This window comes from Saccopteryx bilineata, chromosome 5 (assembly GCF_036850765.1).
Source record: "Saccopteryx bilineata isolate mSacBil1 chromosome 5, mSacBil1_pri_phased_curated, whole genome shotgun sequence".
NCBI classification, from domain to species: domain Eukaryota; kingdom Metazoa; phylum Chordata; class Mammalia; order Chiroptera; family Emballonuridae; genus Saccopteryx; species Saccopteryx bilineata.
This window is the reverse complement of record NC_089494.1, coordinates 231,042,863-231,065,216: the sequence shown is the minus strand read 5'-3', so window position 1 is coordinate 231,065,216 and position 22,354 is coordinate 231,042,863. Positions and strand designations below refer to the sequence as shown.

The following is a 22,354-nucleotide window of genomic DNA, read 5'->3' as shown; positions in this document are numbered from 1 at the left end:
AGGGCATTAGGGTATAGGTGTTGCCGGTGCCTGCTCACTGGGTCTGTTGTTGTGGTTTCTGCCTCTCCTTCATGGGAGTGGCTGTGATCATGTGCTCGGGTGTATAAGCCTCAGTGGCCTTGGCCTTTGTGCTGCTCCTGCAGGTGGGGTTGCGCCCAGCGCCAGTCTGCAAGCCTTGCCCCGGAGGGCAGGGGTGAGCACCTTTGCTCAGCTACGGGTCTCTGCCTGATTCTAGGCTTTCGCCTGCTCCTGCGGAAGAAGCTGGCTCACGAGATGGCTGTAAGCCTTGGCTCCAAAGGCCTGGTAGGGCTGCATGCTCTCGCTCCTTCGCGGGACTCTGCCTGTTCTAGGCTTTCGCTCCACCCCAGCTGGAGGAGCCGGCTCCTGTGTCAGGCCGCAAGCCTCAGTTCCTGCCGGCTGGGTGAGGGTGAGTTCCTGAGCCCTTTCTCAAGGGCGGGTCTCCGCCCCTTCCCGGGCTCCTGCCTTTCCCCCACAGGCTGGATTGCAGGCGTCCGCAGCTGGGCTTGACCACTTTCCTGCGTCCCCTCCACCCCAGGCTTGCAAGACTGAGCTCACCCCTGGGCCTCAGTTGTGGCTAGCCGGCTTCCGCCCTTGCCAAGGGAACTACACTTCCGTGTTCCTCCGCCCACCCTCAGTCTAGCCCTCAGCCTTGTCGGTGGGAGCGCTGCAGTTCAGACCCTAACCCTCACTACTGTAGTCCCGAAAGCTCCCTCCTTCGGAACAACTTTGCTCTAAGTACCGTGGGAGAGCTTGTTCGGCTGGTGTCCTGCTTCCCTTTGCTGGTATTGCTGTTTCCAGGGGAAATACTCACTTCAGATTTGGGGAGTGACTCAGCCCAGGGGTTAGAGTGGCTGTCCCTCAAAGTGTTTCTCCCTGTGCCTCCTAGAGACCTTGGGGTTTTGAAACTCACAGTGTTATTAAAGAATTATAGTTTTTAATATCTTTTAGAAAAATATAACTAGAAATAATCTAGTTTGAATGATTATATTTGATTACTTTAAATTTTCTATATAAATATAAGTGTATAGTTGAAAAGGCATGACTTTGGAGTCGAATACTGCCTGCCTTGAGTTTTAGAACCTCTTTGACCTTTTGTTTCTCTCTCTGTAACTTGGAAGTGAAACTTCATACCAAATTGTGAAGAAATGACGTGTGAAATGTATTTTGTAAACAGTAATTATTATATGTGTTATAAGTAATTATTTTCTAAGCATTATTTAGTTTGTAGTTATTTCTGATCTTAATTGATCTTATGCCTAAAGTTGATAGTTTATAGATCTTAAAACTTTAATTACAGGTTTTTTTCAGCTTCTGTGAGTGAATGGGATATTGAATCATTTAGCATCACGCACATCTAGTGCTTATGGCAGCATTCGACTGTTTCATAGGTATTACTTATCACTTCTTCCTTTAAAAATTTGAAAATTATTTTTTAAAAACTATAAGTCAATACATTTCATTGTAAAAAAGAAAAGTTTCTCTATTTCCTTTTTATTCCCATTTTGAAATAAATAAATTTTAGCAATTCATGTTCATATTGCCCAGTTATATTTAATTTGTTAAATTTTATTTTTTTCCATCAATATTTATCAATGAAATTGGTTTATAATTTTCTTGTGGCAGTTATAAAGAAATTTACACATATTTTTAGTACATTTAGGTATTTCGGTGATGGTGATAAATGATTACTTGCAATGAAACTTTTTTTTTCTACTATATGATTGCCTTTCTGTGAACTAGTATTGCAAGCTGGGTGTATGTAGCATTTGGTTTGTACTCTCTCATATCCAGTCCCTCTCTCCCAGTGTTAACATGTTTATTAAGAATCTTGATCCTTAGGATCTGTGATCATATTAATTAGTTTTTAAATTCTACGTAAGGTCCTGGCCGGTTGGTTCAGTGATAGAGCAGTGGCTCAGTGTGTGGAAGTCCCGGGTTTGATTCCCGGCCAGGGCACACAGGAGAAGTGCTATCTGCTTCTCCACCCTTTCCCCTCTCCCTTCTTTCTATCTCGCTCTTCCCCTCCTGCAGCCAAGGCTCCAATGGAGCAAAAGTTTGCCTGGGTGATGAGGATGACTCCATGGCCTCCACCTCAGGCACTAGAATAGCTCCGGTTGCAATGGAGCAACGCCCCAGACAGGCAGAGCATCACCCCCTGGTGAGCATGCTGGGTGGATCCTGGTCAGGCACATGTTGAAGTCTGTCTCTGCCGCCCTGCTTCTCACTTCAGAAATTTTTTTTTTTTACATAAAATGGTCATCTCATTTAATTAAAGCAAGGTGTCCAGAGTCAGGTGTCATTTGACACTTCATTTCCAGGTATGTTGGGCCTCAGGTTGCCATGCTCAGCCAAGGAACATGCAGGCCTTTTCATAGAATTGATCTTTCTTCAGTCTAACGCTCTCCCAGCTGAGCTACTTCGGCATTAGAATTGATCTTTAATGGTATTTTTCCATCACTACCCAGCAGGAAGTATGTTGTAATCTAAATTTTCACATAGTGGTGGTAGTCTCTTAAACTAAAAATGAAGTTAAGAATCGACAGTTTAATAAAAACCTGGGAAAACTATAATTTGTTTTCTTTTATAATGAAATGCTAAATCTTTTTAACTTTAAGGACAGCAGCTCACTCAGGAGTAGAGTATCACGACCTAAAAATTCTTTCTGGTTCTAAGTTATGATGATTGAACTTTAAGCACTTGATTCTTTGTGTTTTTTTAAGATTTGTTAACTCTCAAAGCAGGGTTCCAATCAGTGCCATAATATTAGGTCAAATAAAGAATCTTAGGATTATATAGATGGTCTTAAAAATATCCTAAAAATGTTTCGCACTAAGTTGTTCCCTAGAGCTTTTGTTACTGGGTGACTGTACTCACCCCTGGGAACAGCTGAGAAAGCATATTGCTATCCTTAGTTAGTCAGTTGCCTGGCAGACTCTTGAGTTAGAGGCAATGTGGGAACAAAAACTCCACTTCTTCTTTCATGACTCAGCTTGGCTTTCCTTCCATTAAAAGCAGGAACAAAAGATCTCAGTTTGACAAAACACAGGTACAGTCATGCCCCATTATCTGTAGAAGATATGTTCTAAGACCCCCAATGGATGGTTGAAGCCAAAGATAGTATTGAATCCCTATATGTTAAGTTATTGATCATCTAACTTTGGCCAAGCATTAGACTCTGTAGAGTCTGGAAAAGAATGCGAGAAGTTCCCTGCCTTTGAAGAATGAAGCCACCAGAAGCCCACTGTCGCAAGTGCAGTGACTGAGCCATGCTCGGGCTTGTAATGGGGGGCAAAACAGAGAATACCTTACTGTGTCTCCTGTGTGAATCCTTCTCCATCTCTCTGGCTCCAAGGTCAAGCCAAAACAGTCTAGAGCAGCGGTTCTCAACCTGTGGGTCGCGACCCCAGTGGGGGTCGAAAGACCAAAACACAGGGGTCGCGACCCACAGGTTGAGAACCACTGGTCTAGAGGATGAATAGGGCCTGGTGGGTGATGTGGTTGACCAACCTTCAGAAAGAGAGGGCAGCATTTCCAAAGGTGCATGGTGTAGGCTGTGCTTTGCAACGTCCCTGACATGTCATCTGGGTACTAATTAAATCCACGTTCATGGGCTCCAATCTAGCTCCTGAATCAGAATCTCTAGGAGAGAGGCATAGAAGACTGCTATTAATAGGGGCCCCAGGGCATTCTTGTCAAGGAAGCTTGGGAAGAACCAGGCCAAGTGAAGTACCGTTTGTTCATGAACATAATTGGAATGAATTTTAATAAAATGATTGAGGATGAGACCAGGTGGTACGAAAATCATTTTATGTCATGCCTGTCTTTTGCAATTGTTTGGGTTTTTTGTTTGTATACTACTTAATGCTGGTTACTTCTCAGGTATTACCAGATACAATGACCTGAGTATTTTCTTAGACTTGGACAACTTTATTTAATTTGAAAGCAATCTATTTAAACTTTGGACCTCAGACCAATTTACTGGGTTTCCAATTTTGACTTATTTATGACCTGAGAAATAGCCAAAGAGGGAAGTGGAAATTAGAATGAACATTGTTTATCTACAGTGTTCCAATGACTTTTAATGGTATCTTATTTTATTGATTTGCCAACTGAGACCCAGAGGTTAATTACATAGGTCACATAACTAATGAGTAATGCAACTGATATTTAACTCTTGGTGTACAGAGCAGGAAGAATTTGATTTTTTAGAATGGTAAGCAGAGTGTTCATTTAACTCAATGAAAATAGGTAAACTAAAAAATGTAGGATCAGGGTCAGGGGTTATAATGAAAAAGCTTCTGACAGATGTGGCACATATACACTATGGAATACTACTCAGCCATAAGAAATGATGACATCGGATCATTTATAGCAAAATGGTGGGATCTTGATAACATTATACGAAGTGAAATAAGTAAATCAGAAAAAAACAGGAACTGCATTATTCCATACGCAGGTGGGACATAAAAGTGAAACTAAGAGACATTGATAAGAGTGTGGTAGTTACGGGGGGAGGGGGGATAGGGAGAGGGAAAGGAGGAGGGGGAGGGGCACAGAGAAAACTAGATAGAAGGTGACAGAGGACAATCTGACTTTGGGTGATGGGTATGCAACAAATTGAAAGACAAGATAACCTGGACTTGTTATCTTTGAATATATGTATCCTGATTTATTGATGTCGCCCCATTAAAAAAATAAAATTAAAAAAAAAAAAGAAAAAGCTTCTGACATTTGTTACCATGTGAAATATATATACCCAATATTCTGTTGCATTTTGTTGTTCTCATTGTTCTTTTAAAAAATAATTTTTAATATTTTATGTTTAATTTTGGTCCATTTTCAAATGTTCTGTGTTAAAAAAAAATAAAGCAATGTTTTTGGTAATACCGTGATGCAGAATAAAACATTAGATAGAATTTTGCTAAAGGGCCACTAGTTTGTGGCCTTTAGATGAAATAATCTCTAAAGTATAAGATTTAAATTATTATGATTCTTGATGAGGTATGATTTACTCTGATATGCTTTCCTTTCATCTCTTTTTTTTTTTTTTTTTTTTTTACAGAGGCAGAGATAGACAGGGACAGAGAGAGATGAGAAGCATCAATCATCAGTTTCTCGTTGCGCATTGCAACTTCTTAGTTTGTTCATTGATTGCTTTCTCACATGTGCCTTGACCGTGGGCCTTCAGCAGACCGAGTAACCCCTTGCTGGAGCCAGCGACCTTGGGTCCAAGCTGGCGAGCTCTTTGCTCAAGCCAGATGAGCCCGCGCGCGACCTCAGAGTCTCGAACCTGGGTACTTCCGCATCCCAGTCCGACGCTCTATCCACTGCGCCACCGCCTGGTCAGGCTCCTTTCATCTCTTAAAAAAATTTTTCCTGAACATTTATGTGAAATACGGTTAATAATAGAACCTTCTTTAACCCTTTGAATAGTGAGGTTTTTGTTAACCTTTTGAGTGAGGATGTACGTGAATGTTCGTACTTCTCAAAGGGTTAATAAGTACTACTATATTTTTAACTGGCTGTGCTGGGTGGTGACCTTACCCTGAGCTTTTTTGTCCAAGTCTTTCTACCGTAAATGGAGTTGAGAACGAATGTTTCCTTTCAATTCATTATGGAGCCACACGCAATGAGTGTCTTTCAGAAGTATGAATACCAACATATTAGTGGATCTTGAAACCAGTTCAGTACATCTTGACCCATATTAAAATGAGAGAGAGAGAGACTGAGAATTACAGTAGATAAGAAAATGTATGCATTGCAAGTAATAAAAGTAAAAACTGTTTTGTAGCCTTTTTTTTTTTAATTTTTATTTATTTTATTTATTCATTTTAGAGAGGAGAGAGAGAGGGAGAGAGAGACAGAGACGGGGGGAGGAGCTGGAAGCATCAACTCCCGTATGTGCCTTGACCAGGCAAGCCCAGGGTTTCGAACCGGCGACCTTAGCATTTCCAGGTCGACGCTTTATCCACTGCGCCACCACAGGTCAGGCTGTAGCCTTTCTTTTTTCAGCTATGTATGTATGTCTGTGTTCCAGGTTTTCACCATAGACTATCACAGAATGTATTTCCCACTGGCCTGGCAGTTACCAAATTTTGAAAGCACTGAGCTAGAGTGAATGAGGACATCCTCGGTCATGCCTGCTCAATATAAAATGGTTTCAATTCTAAGCTGGAAATTTGAAAAGATTTTTTTCACATTAATTACCTCCACTCCTGGTCTTTTATCTTCTGTTCCTTGAAAACACTAACAACTTTTCTCTCTTGGGTCGGTCAGTCCCTGAATCCAATCATGACTTATTTGGAAAAAAGAGGCAGGGCTGAAGGGAGGGAGAGTCATTACAAGACGTCAAGCCACCCAGCATTGGAGAGGAGGACGGAGACTCAGCGTCTGAGGGGGGTCTGAGGGGGGTGCCGAGGGGGGCAATGTGTGAGGAAATGGAGCACCTACTGTAAATTGAAGGATTTTGAAAAGGTGCCTAGGAAGGCAGAACTAGGAAAACTATGGCAATATTACGTCTTCCAGTCGTAGATTTGCTTCTTCGGAACTGAGTGAATGTAGAAAAAATAATGTTGAGTATGTATATGGATTGAAAAGCTGATTGTTTTTTTGTAAACTAGTAAAGAGTATTTTTTTTTGCTACCGTGAGGTTATTAGTTAAATATACCACAAATTACGAGAAGTTAACCTCGCCCATGTCTCATATTTGTTTAATTGTTTCTAAGTTTGCGTTCTCAATAAATTGTATCTGAAATTTAAAAATCTGAGTAGACTCTAGATTTTTGTGGCATGAGATTGTGGACACTAGAGGGATACACTCCAATCTTTACTAAGAATTTACAGAAAGTCTTCATTTAATGTGGAAGATAGTTCTGTGACTTTAAACAAAAGGATGTGTAACAAAACCAATTCACCATAAGCTTATTGACATAAACGAGTTTCTATGGCATCTCATCAATGTTATAACAAAATGGTATTGAACTGAATGTTATTGGAGGACCTGCTGTAATTACAAGTGAAAACTTATTTTTTAAAGTTTCTAGAAATTATATAAAACTGTACTGATTTTAACCTTCTAAAAAATTTTGAGGTTTGTCATATGGTCACCTAATGTGCATGAGGTACAATGCATTAAAAACACTTAGTATTTACATGAAGTATTTTACATCACCTATTGATTCACTGATAAAACACACCGTACTGCTGAGGGAGATTTATGGATATGTTATGAATTACATTCATAACTCAAGCTGTCATCATTAGTTACAGGTCTTGTCCAAAACATCCACTGACACATTTGGTCCATGCCAAAAGGTCTTTGATCCTTGCAAGTATTTTTATGTATTAATCCTATAAACCAAAAGTTAAAATAAATGTTATGAGCTATTTGAACCCAAGGATGCTTTCTGAGTGTGGACATTTTGACTGAACCAAATATAAAAGACCATGGATCTGCCTGACCAGGCAGTGGCACAGTGGATAGAGCGTCGGACTGGGATGCAGAGGACCCGGGTTCGAGACCCCGAGATTGCCAGCTTGAGCAAAGGCTCATCTGGTCTGAGCAGAAAAAGCTCACCAGCTTGGACCCAAGATCGCTGGCTTGAGCAAGGGGTTACTCGCTCTACTGAAGGCCTGCGGTCAAGGCACACATGAGAAAGCAATCAATGAACAACTAAGGTGTCGCAACAAAAACTAATGATTGATGATTCTCATCTCTCTGTTCCTGTCTGTCTGTCCCTATCTATCCCTCTCTCTGACTCTCACTGTCTCTGTAAAAAACAACAACAAAAAAACCAAAAAACAAAGCCGTGTGGCCTGGACCAACTGTTTCTATGGGTGTTTTGGGTAGGGCCACATGTCCAATAATCTGTGTTAAGAAACTAATTTAAACTAAAGTGAAAAACCAGGCTTTTCAGATCACTTCAGAGGAAGATTTTTTTTTAAATTATGTTGATAAGATACTAAGAATTATTTTGACCAGTTAATGTCTAATGATTTAGCTCTTGGAACAAATATCTTGGAGAGCAAACTCTAAAGGACAGACTTAGGGATAGAACTTTTTTTTCCTTGTTTTTATTGCTACTATAAAACTGGTAAGACTAACTTTACAGATATTTTCTCTCACTAATAATAGAGGCTATAGAGTCTTGCGGGACCAATATCCAAATACATTTGGATGCTATGACATTTTTCCATTTAAAAGTAACTTTCTGCTCTTATTTTTTTATTTTATTCCTCTATATAATTTTTAAAGATCTGAAGGACTTTTACAAAATTGTTATTTGTGACTCAATTTATTTCCTGTGAATGTGGTGATGCAGTGATGCTATCTGACTAATCTCTTGGATTGCTTAAAGCCAGTGTAGAGTAAACAAGTGTGTTAGCAAGAATGGATTAGTAGAAACATTGATTCACTAACAGTGCCAGAATAATTAGGCTAAATCTTCTAATGCTGCCAGGTAATGATTTATGATTTCAGATCCATGAAATCTGGATACAACTTTCCTGTCCTTACAGGGAAACTATTATTTTTTGCTTAATATAAAACTTAAAAGAATCAGTAGACATTTTATAAACATAATGAAACTTAGGAAGGAAGCACACTTTAAATAATTTGCCCAAACTATTGTACTTCAGTGCCTTGTATTTTCTCCAGATGAAAATGTGGGCCACCTGAGTCACATTCATCTGGGGAGTTCTGCTAACAGTTCAGATTATCAGGACACACCACAGATTTACTAAATGGTATTTCCAGCAGTGAGCACCAATTGGAGATGCAACAGCAGTGATAAAACAAGGATAGAACCCACAGCCTCTGACATGCTTGTTAACTACTGGATGAACTTTCACTGGGCCTCGACTACTAATAATAGAAACTATATAGTGTTGTAGCTATATGGCTACTCTGGATGTGAAGATAAATGAGGCACATGAAGAGTTAAAAGTACAAGTTGTTAAGTTAGATTTGGTTTGAATCAGCGTTACCTACTTACTAACCATATGAATTTCAGCAGGTTGCTTTACTTCTCTAGAGGCCTGTTTCCTCTTTTGTAAAATAGAAATAATAGCTGTGTTATCAGATGGATGTTAGTATTTAGTAAGATAATGCATATAAAGTGCTTTGCAAAGTGCTTAGAATATAGTGTACTATTAAATAAATGTTAGCTTCCCCCATCTAATTAATGAGCTTACATTCCTGGCATGGCTGAATTTCTTGGAAAATAAGGAAAACTTGGAAATCAGGGAGAAATTATCTAAGAGTTAGATTGTACTTTATAACAAAGCACCCCAAAATGTGGTGCTGTAACTTTTATTGACTCACAGTGTGATGGGTTGGCAGTTTGGACTGGGGTCTGTTGAGACAGTTCATCTCTGTTCTAAATTGTGTCATCTGGGCACACTGCCACATAGAGGTCAGCTCGAGTCAGTGGCCTCGGGCGCGTATCGACAGGAGCCGAGGTGGTGAGTGGGTTGTGTGTATGTGTCCTCTCATAGACTAGCCTGGGCTCAGGCACAAGGTAGTGGCCACAGGGTTCCCAAGAGCAGGGGGAGTCCCACGAGCAAGCACATTTCAAGTCTCTGCTCATGTCATGTTGACTAGTGTTTCATTAGCCAAAGCAAGTCCAGAGTCCGTGGGTAGAGAGACTCCCCCACTTGACGGGTGAAAGGGTGTGCACACAGGGAAGGAAAGAATTTGTGGCCGTCTTCGTGATCTTCATAGAAAGGGTTTTAATGACTGTATCAGGCTCTGTGCTGGGTGACTTACATGCTATTCATTTAATCCTCACAATTTCTGACGTGTGGCATTCCCATTCTAAAGAGGAGAACACTGAGCACAGATAAATTGAGAGATTTATGTGTATCTGGCCCAAATTATTTGCTGCAAGTTATGGAATGACATTTCAGATGCTGTCTCTTGTTCCTTAGTTGATCAGAACATCAGCCCCTGAGGTAAAAGGAGTATCCCTTATTTAATAAAAACTTTTGGTTAAAACGGAGTTCCAAATACCAGTTTTTCATTTCCATTTGTGTGTTGAACCATTGGGTCATATATTTATTTGGTATAGAAAAAAATTTTTAATTTTACTATCTTTACTGGTGTTTAAGACTTTTCAAAAGTTTATGAGAGCTGTTTTATTTGGTTTGTGTTTGTTCTGCCAGGTCACCTGCACAGCCTGGATCTCAGTGCATTTTGGACATGACTGAGCCTCTTGAATGGGCCAGGTACCACTGGCAGCGGCTGGTGGGCGGTGCCAGCCGGGAGGATGTTGAGAGGCGCTACAACTATTCCTCGCTGCTGGCCTGCGGGGGCAAGTCCTCTCCGTCTCCCAGGCTGGCAGGAAAGCACCGGGTCGTTGTTCCCCACCTCCAGCCCTTCAAGGAAGAGTATGAAAAGTTCTCTGGGACCTACGTGAATAACCGAATACGAACAACCAAGTACACGCTTCTGAACTTTGTGCCAAGAAATTTATTTGAACAATTTCACAGGTACTCCTGGTTTCTGAGAAATATCTTAGATTGTCTTTTTGTCATTCTGGATGATAAGTAAGGTTTTTCATTTTCGTGACGTTGTATGTTGCCGAAGGCTAAGACTTACGACATGATCTTTGACGATTCTGGTAGGGTTGGTTGGGCAATGACAACCACTCACGTTCACGTAGTACTTTACAGTTGGTAAGGTGCTCACTCGTGACCAGGGAGGATATTGTTATCCTCATATCATGCATTAGGAAACTAGGTGTGACCCTGTGGTTTAGCCAGGGTCATGCCAGTGGAACAGGGTAGCAGAGCAGGGGCTAGAGCCTTGAGTCTTCTCACTCTTGGCTTTTGTGTCCTTTCCATTAAACCATGCCACACTTAAAATTTTTAAATTTTTCTTAATAATATGGAGAAATAGAACTCTGAAGCAAATGCAAATGTAAGATATTCTTAAGTGAAACGACAACAATATGTAATTTAATATACATTCATTGAATCTCACCTGTGAACTTAGGTGCTCAAGGAAAATGCTCCTTCCCTATGGGCTTTGTCATTTAGCAAGGGAAGCGAGATGTAGATACAGTGGAAAGACGGAGTAGATGTGATGAGTGTAATAAAATGCGGCCAAGCCTGACCTGTGGTGGCGCAGTGGATAAAGCGTCGACCTGGAAATGCTGAGGTTGCCAGTTCGAAACCCTGGGCTTGCCTGGTTAAGGCACATATGGGAGTTGATGCTTCCAGCTCCTCCCCCCTTCTCTCTCTCTGTCTCTCTCTCTACCTCTCTCTCTCTGTCTCTCCCCCTCCTCTCTAAAATGAATAATAAAAAAAAAAGGAAAAAGAAAAATTAAAAAAAAAAAAAATGCGGCCAAGTAGGATGGTAGAGTTTAAAACAACTTGTAGAAACTTGCAGTAAAACACCGGGGGGTATTTTTGCTTCCTTTGCCTCACTGTTTATGTGATTTGTTAACACTGGCTGGTGTGTGTGTTTTGCAGAGCTGCCAATTTATATTTCCTGTTTCTAGTCGTCCTGAACTGGGTGCCTCTGGTAGAAGCCTTCCAAAAGGAAATTACAATGCTGCCTCTAGTGGTGGTCCTCACGATTATCGCAATTAAAGATGGCTTGGAAGATTACCGAAAATATAAAATCGACAAACAGATCAATAACTTAATAACTAAAGTTTACAGTAGGTAAGTGTAACAGGGGCTGTCCTGGGGAAGACTCATGTATCATTTAGAAACATGTAGCATGTTACCTTTTATCCCCCTTAGGTGTGACCAGGACCTTTTTTGTGGTGCTGCTGCTGGTGGTGGTGGTATTTTCAACTGGTATTTACTAAAGACCTCCAGTGAATTTAATTCATGTGTCATAGCAAAAATGAAAGTGTATGAAACATTGTCAATCCAGGAGTCAAAAGCTTCTGTAACTAATAAGGGAGACTGAAAGAATTGAACTTCAAAATATAAGAAGGAAAGCTAGCAGATTGGTTATTTATTTATTTATTTATTCATTTTAGAGAGGAGAGGGAGAGACAGAGAGAGAGAAGTGGGGGAGGAGCTGGAAGCATCAACTCCCTTATGTGCCTTGACCAGGCAAGTCCAGGGTTTCAAACCGTCGATCTCAGCATTTCCAGGTCAATGCTTTATCCACTGCGCCACCACAGGTCAGGCCACTAGCAGATTGTTTTTAATCCTAGGTGTGACAGTTTGGGATTAGAAGAGGATGGGGTACAAAAATATGGATGGCTAAGAAAAACAAGGTAGAGTATGAGAAAAAGATGACAGGAACTACCTGTGGAGAAAAGGGATTCTGAAAATTGGAGAAGAATGTTCTTTGGGGGGCACAAAAGTAGAGGCCAGTAAAACCTTTGCACTGAGGCAACAACAGAGGGTGTTCACAAGAGCAGGTCTTTTCAGAAGAATATTTGCTGTGTTGGAGACTTGTATTTCCAGTATTTATGAAATAGAAGGCCTTTCCTGTAGCCAGGAATAAAGACTATTAAGATGAGTTTTGAACTTTGCTATATGTTATATGACTACATTTGCAAATTATATTCGACCTACAATGCTGGTGTCCAGAAACAAGTGATTATGACATTGTGATATATTCTTTCAAGTCCTGTGCAGGCTGTGTGTCTGTTTTACCAAATTGAGATAATCATACATTATTGTTTTCTCATTCTTTTTGCCTAATATAATGCTGTAAACATTTCTCACATCTTTATCCTTCAAGACAGTATATTAATAGCTGCATTATCTCTCACATGACTTTAATTTATTGAAATTATTTTCCGTAGCTGCATAATTTTGAGAATTATTCTTCAGTGAGTATTATACAAAAGTTTTGAAGATCTATGATTATATTTTACCATTATAATTAAAAGTGGAGTTACTAGAGCGAAGAGGAAGAATACATTTAAGTCCTTAGCTGAGAGGCTTTTATGCAAATGCATTACAAAGTTTATAATGTTAATTTTCTGGAGTTCCCTTTCATGAGAATTTTATCTCTTTGTTTAAGAAGTCATCATTTGAACAACTTTGTGAACAGATTTCTGTATTAAATATGTTAATTGCTTTACAAACAAGCTTTTGGTGTCACTTTTTCACATTTCAAGGCTGGGAAGGTTTCTGGAGTATTTTGGCAGTAGTGAATATTTTAACTTGGCCCGAGGGGAGTAACCCCGAAAAGGAGCAATAATGAACAATACAAGTTAAAGAGGGAATGCTAGGCCTACTGTGGAGGGACTTCACCACAAGGCGAGTGTTTGGACACTGTATTAGGCAGGGTTCTCCAGAGAAACAGGACCACTAGGAATGAGATTTATTATGAGGAGTTGGCTCTCGTGATTACGGGGGCTGAGAAGTCCCACCATCTGCAAGCTGGAGTCCCAGGAAGGCTGGCAGAGTGGCTGGGTGGAAATCCTGAGAGCCTGCTTGCCAAGGTCCGAAGTCCAGTGTCCCAACTCAGCAGTCAGTCAGGCCAAGAGTAAATCCAGTCTTCCTCTACCTGTTTGTTCTGTTCAGGTTTTCAGGAGACTGGATGGTGCTCACCCATAGCGGGTGCGGCCATCTGCTTTACTGAGCTCACCAGGCGAATGCAGTTCCTTCCAGGAACACTGACAGACACATGCAGAAATCATGTTTAACCGGATAGCTGGACACCCCATGGCCCAGGGACATTGACGCATAAAATTAACCATCATAAGATATTTTCCTTTAGTGGTAGAGAATCCACCTTCTGAGCAGAGAAGTAATGTGGTAAAGGTGGTGCTTTAGGAATAGTGGTCTCCTGGAGTCATGGGAATAGCCTCTGCTCATAGATCTGTTTCTATTAATCAATCCAGGACATTTCTGGGAGTACATGCAACATACAGGGAGGTGGTCAGAGAAGGGACTACTGTGAAGAACCCAACTGAATCTGGTGAACTTTTGTGGTTTTTGATTTTTCAAAGATAAAAGTACCACCAGTAGAAATAGGGAACATTAAATTCAGCTCAGGTAGAATGAATTGGAAGTGATAGCAAGACAAGCATCCGAGAGGAAATGGCCAGTGGGCGAGTAAGAACACTACAGAAGCTCTGAAGGAGATAAAGGCTACAGAGAGAAACTTCAAAGTCATCAATCCCTTTTGAGATGATTTTGAAGTTAGGAGTTTTGACTTAAATCCCCAAGGGAGAAAAGGTAAAAAGCAGAAAAACAGCCTTGAACCCAAAGGCTCCCTTGGACTGATGCTGTCCCTCTATCTTCTGAGATCCCACAGCATTTGGTACACTTCTTAGGTTGACATTAGTGCTCTTATATAGATTCTAAATCCATAAGACAGTAATTCTAAATTTCCCAGACTAGAGATTCTATTCTATTCTAGTTACTATCAGAGTAAAGACATCTAGGTTCAAGTCTAGTTTTATAATAAACAGAAGTATGTTCATGTCCAATCTTACCAGAAAAATGAACAGATTATATAGAAAAATGAAAGTAACAGTAAGAGCTCATGGTTTTCATTTTAAAGTCATAGAGCTTTTTGTTCAACAGTGCTGTGAATCATGTGATGACATTGAAGGCCTTATCATATTCCAGCGATAAAGAGGTGAAATGTGATACAGTCTCACCCTCAAAGAATCGCTGTAGGAAGTAGTATTTTGCAATGATTATACGATGAACAAAATCTGGATTTCGCTCAATTTTAAGATTACCCAGCTAATGCCAACTTTAGCAAATTGAAAGAATGCTTCTTATATGTGTTTCAAGTACATTACTGTATATAAATACTGATGGCTTAATGGTAATTTAGAGTTGATTATAATGTGTGTGTGTTTGTTTTTCTAGATTGTTCTAAAAAATTCTCATCCTAATTCTCTCACTTAGTAGCTGTGTAGCCTTGGGCAAATTACATAAGCTAGGTAAATGACAGTTCTGGCATTATGAGTACAACCTGATAAAATAGTAGGCACTGTGCCTTGTCTTTCCTAATGACTAAAAAAAGCTTAGCCAGTATAATGATTACTGTAAGTTAATACTACTTGCTAGCTAATGTTTGTCACATTATCAGGTTATTTCACTGATATTGGAGGAATCTTTGGAACACTGTATGATTTTATAAATCTTGAAATTGCTTAATGGGAGACCTGGTGTAATTTTTTTTCTCAGCTTTTTTTAGATGTAGTCCACATCTATTTTAGATGATTTGGGCATAAACTTAAGTGATGAGATGCAAAATTCTATCCAGTTGTTTAGGTCTATTTCAAGATACCATCATAAAATTGGGTAACTGAGTCTTTTTATCTATATTCTATGTAATTTGCTTTTGTTTGATATTGTAAAAGAAATAAGGCTTATCTTTCTCCCCAAAAGTATTCTTGGAAAATATTAAATAAGTATATAAAGAAACTAAGGTAGGCTATGAGACCATGCCTTGTTGATTCGAATACACTAACAAATTCTTGAGAAATGCAAAGACATCACTTTATAAAACAAATTATTCCTGAGCAAAATTAAGGTGAACATATGAGGTCATTAAATTTTGCAGGCTTTTGGAAGAGGCATATTAGCATTTCTGTGCAGATAATTTGGTTCTTATTGGTAATATGTAGTCTTTCACAAGGTGCTTAATTTTCTTGGGGAAAGTACCATTGGGAAATAACAAACACTAGTATAAAAATCAAACACTTAAACTCTATTATACTCCAATTAAGTTACAATGAACTATTATAGAATACCTGACTTTCTTAATATTGCCTTTAAAATAGCAGCTCTTTGTAAGGATTTAAGTTTGTTTCAAGGATAATAGAAATATGTTGAAAATAAAAATATTAATCATCAACAAATTTGCCCACTGTGCTGTAGGTGCTGAGAGATTTAGAGGTTTAAACAAAACATAACTAATGCCAGCCCTCTGGGAACTTACATTGTTTTCTGACCTTTGAAAATCACTGTGTTGATATTAAGAGTTTAATAATACTAGCTAAAATGAACAGTTTAGGATTATCTCATAAATTCATAAAATTTCAGGATTTCTGAAATGAGACTACGGTAAGTATCTGTGGTCTTCTAAGTTAATTAACCTTATGAGTGACATTTTCCAAATCAATGGTCTTGAAATTCACTTTGTAATTCATAATTAAACCAGTTTTTTTTTTTAACTTGGTGGTCTTCAGTAAGTAACTATAGCTGGGAATAAGTCTACTTCTTGAGAGGTGGGCTCTGAAGCTACCTGCCTTGTTTCAACTCTCAAGACCACTTAGTAGCTCTGTGACCTTGAGCAAGTTACTTAACCTGATGAAGCCAGTTTTTTCTATTTGTGAAAGCCACAGTGTGTTCATTGTACCAACCGTATAACATTGATACAATCATTAAATGAATTGATGAATATAAAGCAATTGATAAATCTTGGTGGTGGTTGTGTCTAAGGATTAGTCATTATTTGTTTATTATAAATCATTTTTTAGTGTTTCATTGGAAAAATATTTAGAAACATTGACAAGAAAATTGTATTCATAATTCCACTCTTCCTTTAAATTTGTTAAAGTAAGAAGTAGAAGTCCACATTCTCCTTCATTCATTCTCACCTTTTCCTCCTTCCTCCCAACTTCTGCCTCCATGGAATCACTGTTGATAGTGCAATGTTCTTCCCAACTTTTCCCAATGCAGATGTAGCAGAGCTGTTTGACTGTGTACTCTTAAAGAAGCAATGGGTTTAGAAATTTGCCTGAAGGAGGAATTGTGAGAGCTATGTCCTGACCTGGGAGAGTAATACAGCAACACAAACAACCAATTAGATGCAAGAAATCCTAGTGGTACATTTAGACTGTGAGAGAAGAGGAAAGTCCTCTTACTAGTTTTTGTTTGTTTGTTTGTTTTGGGGTTTTTTTGTGTGGCAGAAACAGAGAGAGTCAGAGAGAGGGACAGATAGGGACAGACAGGAAGGGAGAGAGATGAGAAACATCAATTCTTTGTTGTGGTTTCTTAGTTGTTCATTAATTGATTTCTCATATGTGCCTTGACCATGGGGCTACAGAAGACCGAGTAACCCCTTGCTCAAGCCAGCGACCTTGGGCTGAAGCTGATGAGCCTTGCTCAAACCAGATGAGCCCACTCTCCAGCTGGAGACCTTGGGGGTCTCAAACCTGGGTCCTCAGCATCCCAGTCCGACACTCTAGCCACTGTGCCACCACCTGGTCAGGCTCCTCTTACTAGTTTTAATTCTATATCAGGGAAGGAAATTCAGCCGCATTTTTAGTCTACCATACTGATAAATTTTCAAAGCTAGTTAAATGTGGCAGCAAGCATTGTCACTTAGCTTGTAGTTGCTCTCATATATCATGTCTCATGCTCCACTACTTTGTGCCTCCACTCCCAGCCTGTGTACTCTGATATGCTGTCCTCCCTTTCGTCACCTGACTCACTCGTGATCATTTTTCAAGACCCACTTGCTCCAGGGCTAAATGTCACAACTGTTTGCTCTCATAGTAACCTGTACATACTTTTTCTTAAGAAATTACTGTTTGTGTCTCTTTTTTCAAATTTTGTCCATAACATCTGTAGAATATTGACATATCTTAAGATTGGTGTATGTTTATTAACCTTAACTAGCCAGCTATTGGGAAATTAGCTATTTTTTAAAACCCCCTGGTATGTGCACCAAATGGGGAAAATTACACTTGTAAAATTGGCTCCATTAGAATTTTGTTCCAGTGTAGACTGAATAAATGTGTCCTTCAGAAGAATCCTACTTATGTTTGAAAGAGAAATTAAATCTTTAACCCCTAATGTTCAAGCTTGTCTTCTCTCCCTACCTTTACAAATTGTCAGCTTGTTTCCTCATAGCTTTCTTTACAAAGAAAAGCAGAGGCCATTAAACATGCATTGTGTAATCAAATTCCTTCTTACATCATCCACATCTTCACCTACTTTCTTCTGACCTTAGATGATGAAAGGTAACTCCCTTATTGTAATTATAATCCTTTCATCTGTGTATTTAATCCCATCCCTTGTTGTTTCCCATAGTCTCACCAGCACTTCCCATTCTATCCTCTGGCTCTACATTGCCTTTTCTATATGCTCCTTCCCTGCATCCTGTGTGCCTACACAATTCTCTCAACCTCTGTCCTTCGACTTCCCTTCCTTTGCAGTCACTGCTTTCATTCTTTATTCTGATTCTTATAGCTAAACTTAATGAAATGTTCTATTTCTTTAACTTCCAATCTTTATTGGATTCACTGGAGGTCTCACTTTTTTACACTCTCCATCAACAGTTTCATGCTTCTCATCTTTCTCCATGATTAGCAGATAGCGTAATAACCAAATACCATCGACATGACTCCTTTGTGGCTTCTGTTTGTTTGTTTGTTTGTTTGTTTGTTTGTTTATTTATATTTTTCTGAAGTTGGAAACGGGGAGGCAGACAGACGCCCGCATGCGCCCCACCGGGATCCATCTGGCACGCCCACCAGGGGGCGTCACTCTGTTGCGACCAGAGCCACTCTAGCGCCTGAGGCAGAGGCCATGGAGCCATCCTCAGTGCCTGGGCCAATTTTTGCTCTAATGGAGCCTCGGCTGCAGGAGGGGAAGAGAGAGACAAAGAGGAAGGAGAGAGGGAGGGGTGGAGAAGCAGATGGGTGCCTCTCCTTGTGTGCCCTGGCCAGGAGTTGAACCTGGGACTCCTGCACGCCAGGCTGACGCTCTATCACTGAGCCAACTGGCCAGGGCCCCTGTGGCTTTTTTTTAAAATTTTTATTTATTTACTTATTTTGCTATGATTACTTTCTTTTTGAAATTTTCTTTCCCCCGGCTTCTCTGACATCTCTTTCTCTTGGGTCTTCTTTTACTTCTCTTAACGTCTCTTTCCCGAAGGAATCTCATATCCTCACCTGGGGTCAGCTGTCCCTGTATACCGAGGACTTCCAGGTTTATGTATCTACTCATTAGCTTCAGATCAGAGTCTTCAAATTGCTGTACATCTTTAGTTGCATATCCCATTTCCAATAAAAACTTTCCAAACTGAATTTATTATCTTCCCCATGATGCAATCAGTTGTTTCTAAAAGCTGAGACCTGGGAAAAGGACAGTTTATCATTCCATCTTACAAGTTAGAAACCATAGCGTCATCCTTGGTAACTCTTTGCCTGTAGTTAAGTCAAAAACCTTGGTTTTCTCTGGTACCTCTATATGCATGCCTTGATTTTATTTCCTGCTATCTATTCCTGTTGCTGCTGCCTTCATTCTGACCACTATCATCCCTCCCCTGAATTATTTTAATAACTTTCTATTGGTTTCATAGCCATTCCTGTTCCTAACCAGCCTGACCTGAACAGTCCACCCATGACTCTGGTGCAAGAGTTATCAAATAGAAGTAGTATCACATTCTTCTTCTTGTGAACATTTAGTGGCTCCTCATTTTATATGGAATAAAATTTTTAATCTGAGGTATGGCATGTAGGACTGAACCTTCAAAATATGACCTCTGCCTACTTGTTTTGATGTTCTCCCTGTTACTTCCCTCCACTGAAGAATGAACTGGTGTGCACAAGCATTGGAGAAAAGTATGATAGAAAAAGTAAAGCATTGATTTGCCTTTCTCTATGAACTAATAAACTCTAGAGAATGAAGGATTTCCTTTTTTGGATTCAACCTTGTGCATTAGGTATTTTGGGAGAATATGTTCTAAAAATGTACTTCTTAGTCCCTTAAGCAAAATTTCTTGAAATATTTTATATGATTATGTATAGCAGAAGTTATACAAGTAGTGGCCTAAGGTGACATTTCTATTTAATCTGATGTGTTTATTTTTAAAATAAGTTGTATAACTTAGAATGTAACTATTTTCCAGGCTTCTCTGACAATGAATTTAAATATTTAGCTCATTAGTATAATAGAATATAAACCTTTACTTTTAAAATAAGTGTATTTTTGTGACAAATACCAGTTCTTCATAGATATGTGGGAAGCAATGGGGGATTAAGACAGATTTTCCTAACTTTTGTTGGCAGCTTTGTATGTGAAACGCTGCTTATCTGTCTAGCTGATATGATGTTCTTTTATTACACAAATGTACTCCTTCTATGCTAAGGAGAATGCTTTGTGGTGTATAATTCATGTTGTTGGCATAAGAAGGCATGAGAAGTTTGGCAAAAACATTATCGTAAAGCAGAGTATTTAAAGCAAGTCAAGCTCAAACAACGCACCTTTCCTTTAGAATAATTTAAATATCATATATAGGATGGGTAAACTACTTTTTGAAAAGGGATAAAATTTGCTATTTTCTTTTGTAGGAATTAGTTGCAAGAGACTCAGGACTGTTTTAACCAATATTTTTATTAAATGATGATTAGAGGTGTTAATATGGTGGTATAATGACTTTTTAAATGTTGTATCTGGGTATTTATTTCATTTCTTTTTGTGCTTCCTTTAATTTTCCATCCTGTCTGCCACACAGGAAGTTCTCTCAGAGCAAGTGTTGTGTCTTTTGCTCTTCCGGATCCTTGACCCCTGACCACCGGGTAGATGCAGGAATTGCTTCACATATAAATAAACCTAGCAAATAGTAATTTTAATTTTATTCCAGATTTATACTTAAACAGCATAGTGGTTGAAAATCTCATGGGGAAAAAAAAAAGATGTGGAAAATAGGTTTTAACAACTAGTATATAAATTTTCAGGTAAAGAAAGTTGTGTAATTTAGATTTTACAATTCTCTGGCTTTCCTTTCAGCATTTAATGGATTAAAACTCACCCTAATGCATTAAAAATGCTTTAAATTATACAGTGATACTGAAAAAGAAAACTCTACTGTATAAGTGTTTGGCTTGATAATCTCTTTAAACTTTTTTTTTTCCAATTATAGGAAAGAGAAAAAATACCTTGATAGATGTTGGAAAGATGTCACCGTGGGAGACTTTATTCGCCTTTCTTGTAACGAGGTCATTCCTGCAGATATGGTCTTACTCTTTTCCACTGATCCAGATGGAATCTGTCATATTGAGACTTCTGGTCTTGACGGAGAGAGCAATTTAAAGCAGAGGCAGGTGGTTCGGGGATACACAGAGCAGGTAAAGAATATGTTTTCAGTTGGTGACGTTAACATTTTCTTTTTTAGAAAATGACTAAGTTTCTTTTCACATGTATAGACAGAGGTTTTAAAATTTATTTTTACCATTAGAAAAATAAATCCCAGAGGCTTAATTCAGCTCCCAGTATGAGTGGAAGTATGATCTATTTTGTAGATAATAAAATATAATGACTTCAGAGTTCAGACATTTCCATGTGGCAATCATACATTTTTTGGAACTCATTTAAAGGAACCTAAGAGAATTATTTTGACTTTGGGTGGTGGGCATACAGTGCTATATGCAGATGATGTATGATAGAATTGTACATTTAAAACCTATATAATTGTATTAACCAATGTCACCCCGATAAATTTAATTAAAAAAAAAAAAAGAATTATTTTGCACTTTGGAAAATTATTTTGTAATAGAAATAATCAACTTATTTATATTCTTAAAGCCTAGATTTTATATTGCTGAAGCTGGAGACATAAATTGATCATTGTTCCTAAAAATCTATAATTGCTAATATATCAAGATCTTCTGAGACTTGTATAGCTTTTCGTGCCCCAGAGCTCCTAGACCTTTCACGTTGCTGTGCAGAGGGAAACAAGAGCTTTGAAGTTATGTTAACATGAGTTTGAATAAATTTCAACTCTGCCATTTAATAGCAGTGTGACTTTGAGCAACTCACTGACACATTTTATGCTTCAATTTCTTTATCTTAAAGTGGAACTGATATCTCCCTCATTGCTGGAAGACTGAAATGAAGTAATATATGTAAAAGCATCATACATAATGCTTAAATATGTTTTTCTTCCCTTTCTCTGGAAGCATTTGAGATGAAGTATTTTAAAATGTATCGGTCTTTTAAATGAACTACTATTAGGTCATATTTTCTTCATCTTATACTTGTAAGCCAGAAAACTGTTTTGCCAAAGAATACCTTTATCTTTAGTAAATTTCATCACTTTACTGTCACATTGAACCCATCTTTCAAGGTATGTATCTAGATCCTCTGTGATTGATATGCCTATAAGCTTACCGTCATTGACACTTTTGTAAGCATTTCTGTACCTAAGACATTTTTAAAAATCTTGTGCAACTTGGAATTTTATTGTATACCATTAAATACCTCCTTTTAAGGTGATGCCAGTTAATTAATCAGCAAACTTTGGATTCGGTTAAGGGCGAGCCCTCTGGTACCTCATGACCTCGATGGTGATCCTGGTTCTAAATACCTCCTTGTTTTGAGACCTTCAGCAAATTACTGATCCTCTTTGTGTCTCTCTTTCTTCATCAGTTAATTAGACCTA

At 38.8% G+C, this 22,354-nt stretch overlaps 1 protein-coding gene across 1 annotated transcript in view; it reads left to right on the top strand.

Moving 5' to 3' along the window:
• ATP10D (ATPase phospholipid transporting 10D (putative)) overlaps window positions 1-22,354 on the top strand; it is a 100,929-nt gene that overhangs the window by 30,781 nt on the left and 47,794 nt on the right. Inside the window, exons 2-4 of the mRNA XM_066279804.1 lie at window positions 10,183-10,509; window positions 11,494-11,688; window positions 20,837-21,041. Coding sequence (XP_066135901.1) covers window positions 10,220-10,509; window positions 11,494-11,688; window positions 20,837-21,041 — 690 coding nt within the window. The 5' untranslated portion in view covers window positions 10,183-10,219. The remainder of the gene's footprint in view (window positions 1-10,182; window positions 10,510-11,493; window positions 11,689-20,836; window positions 21,042-22,354) is intronic.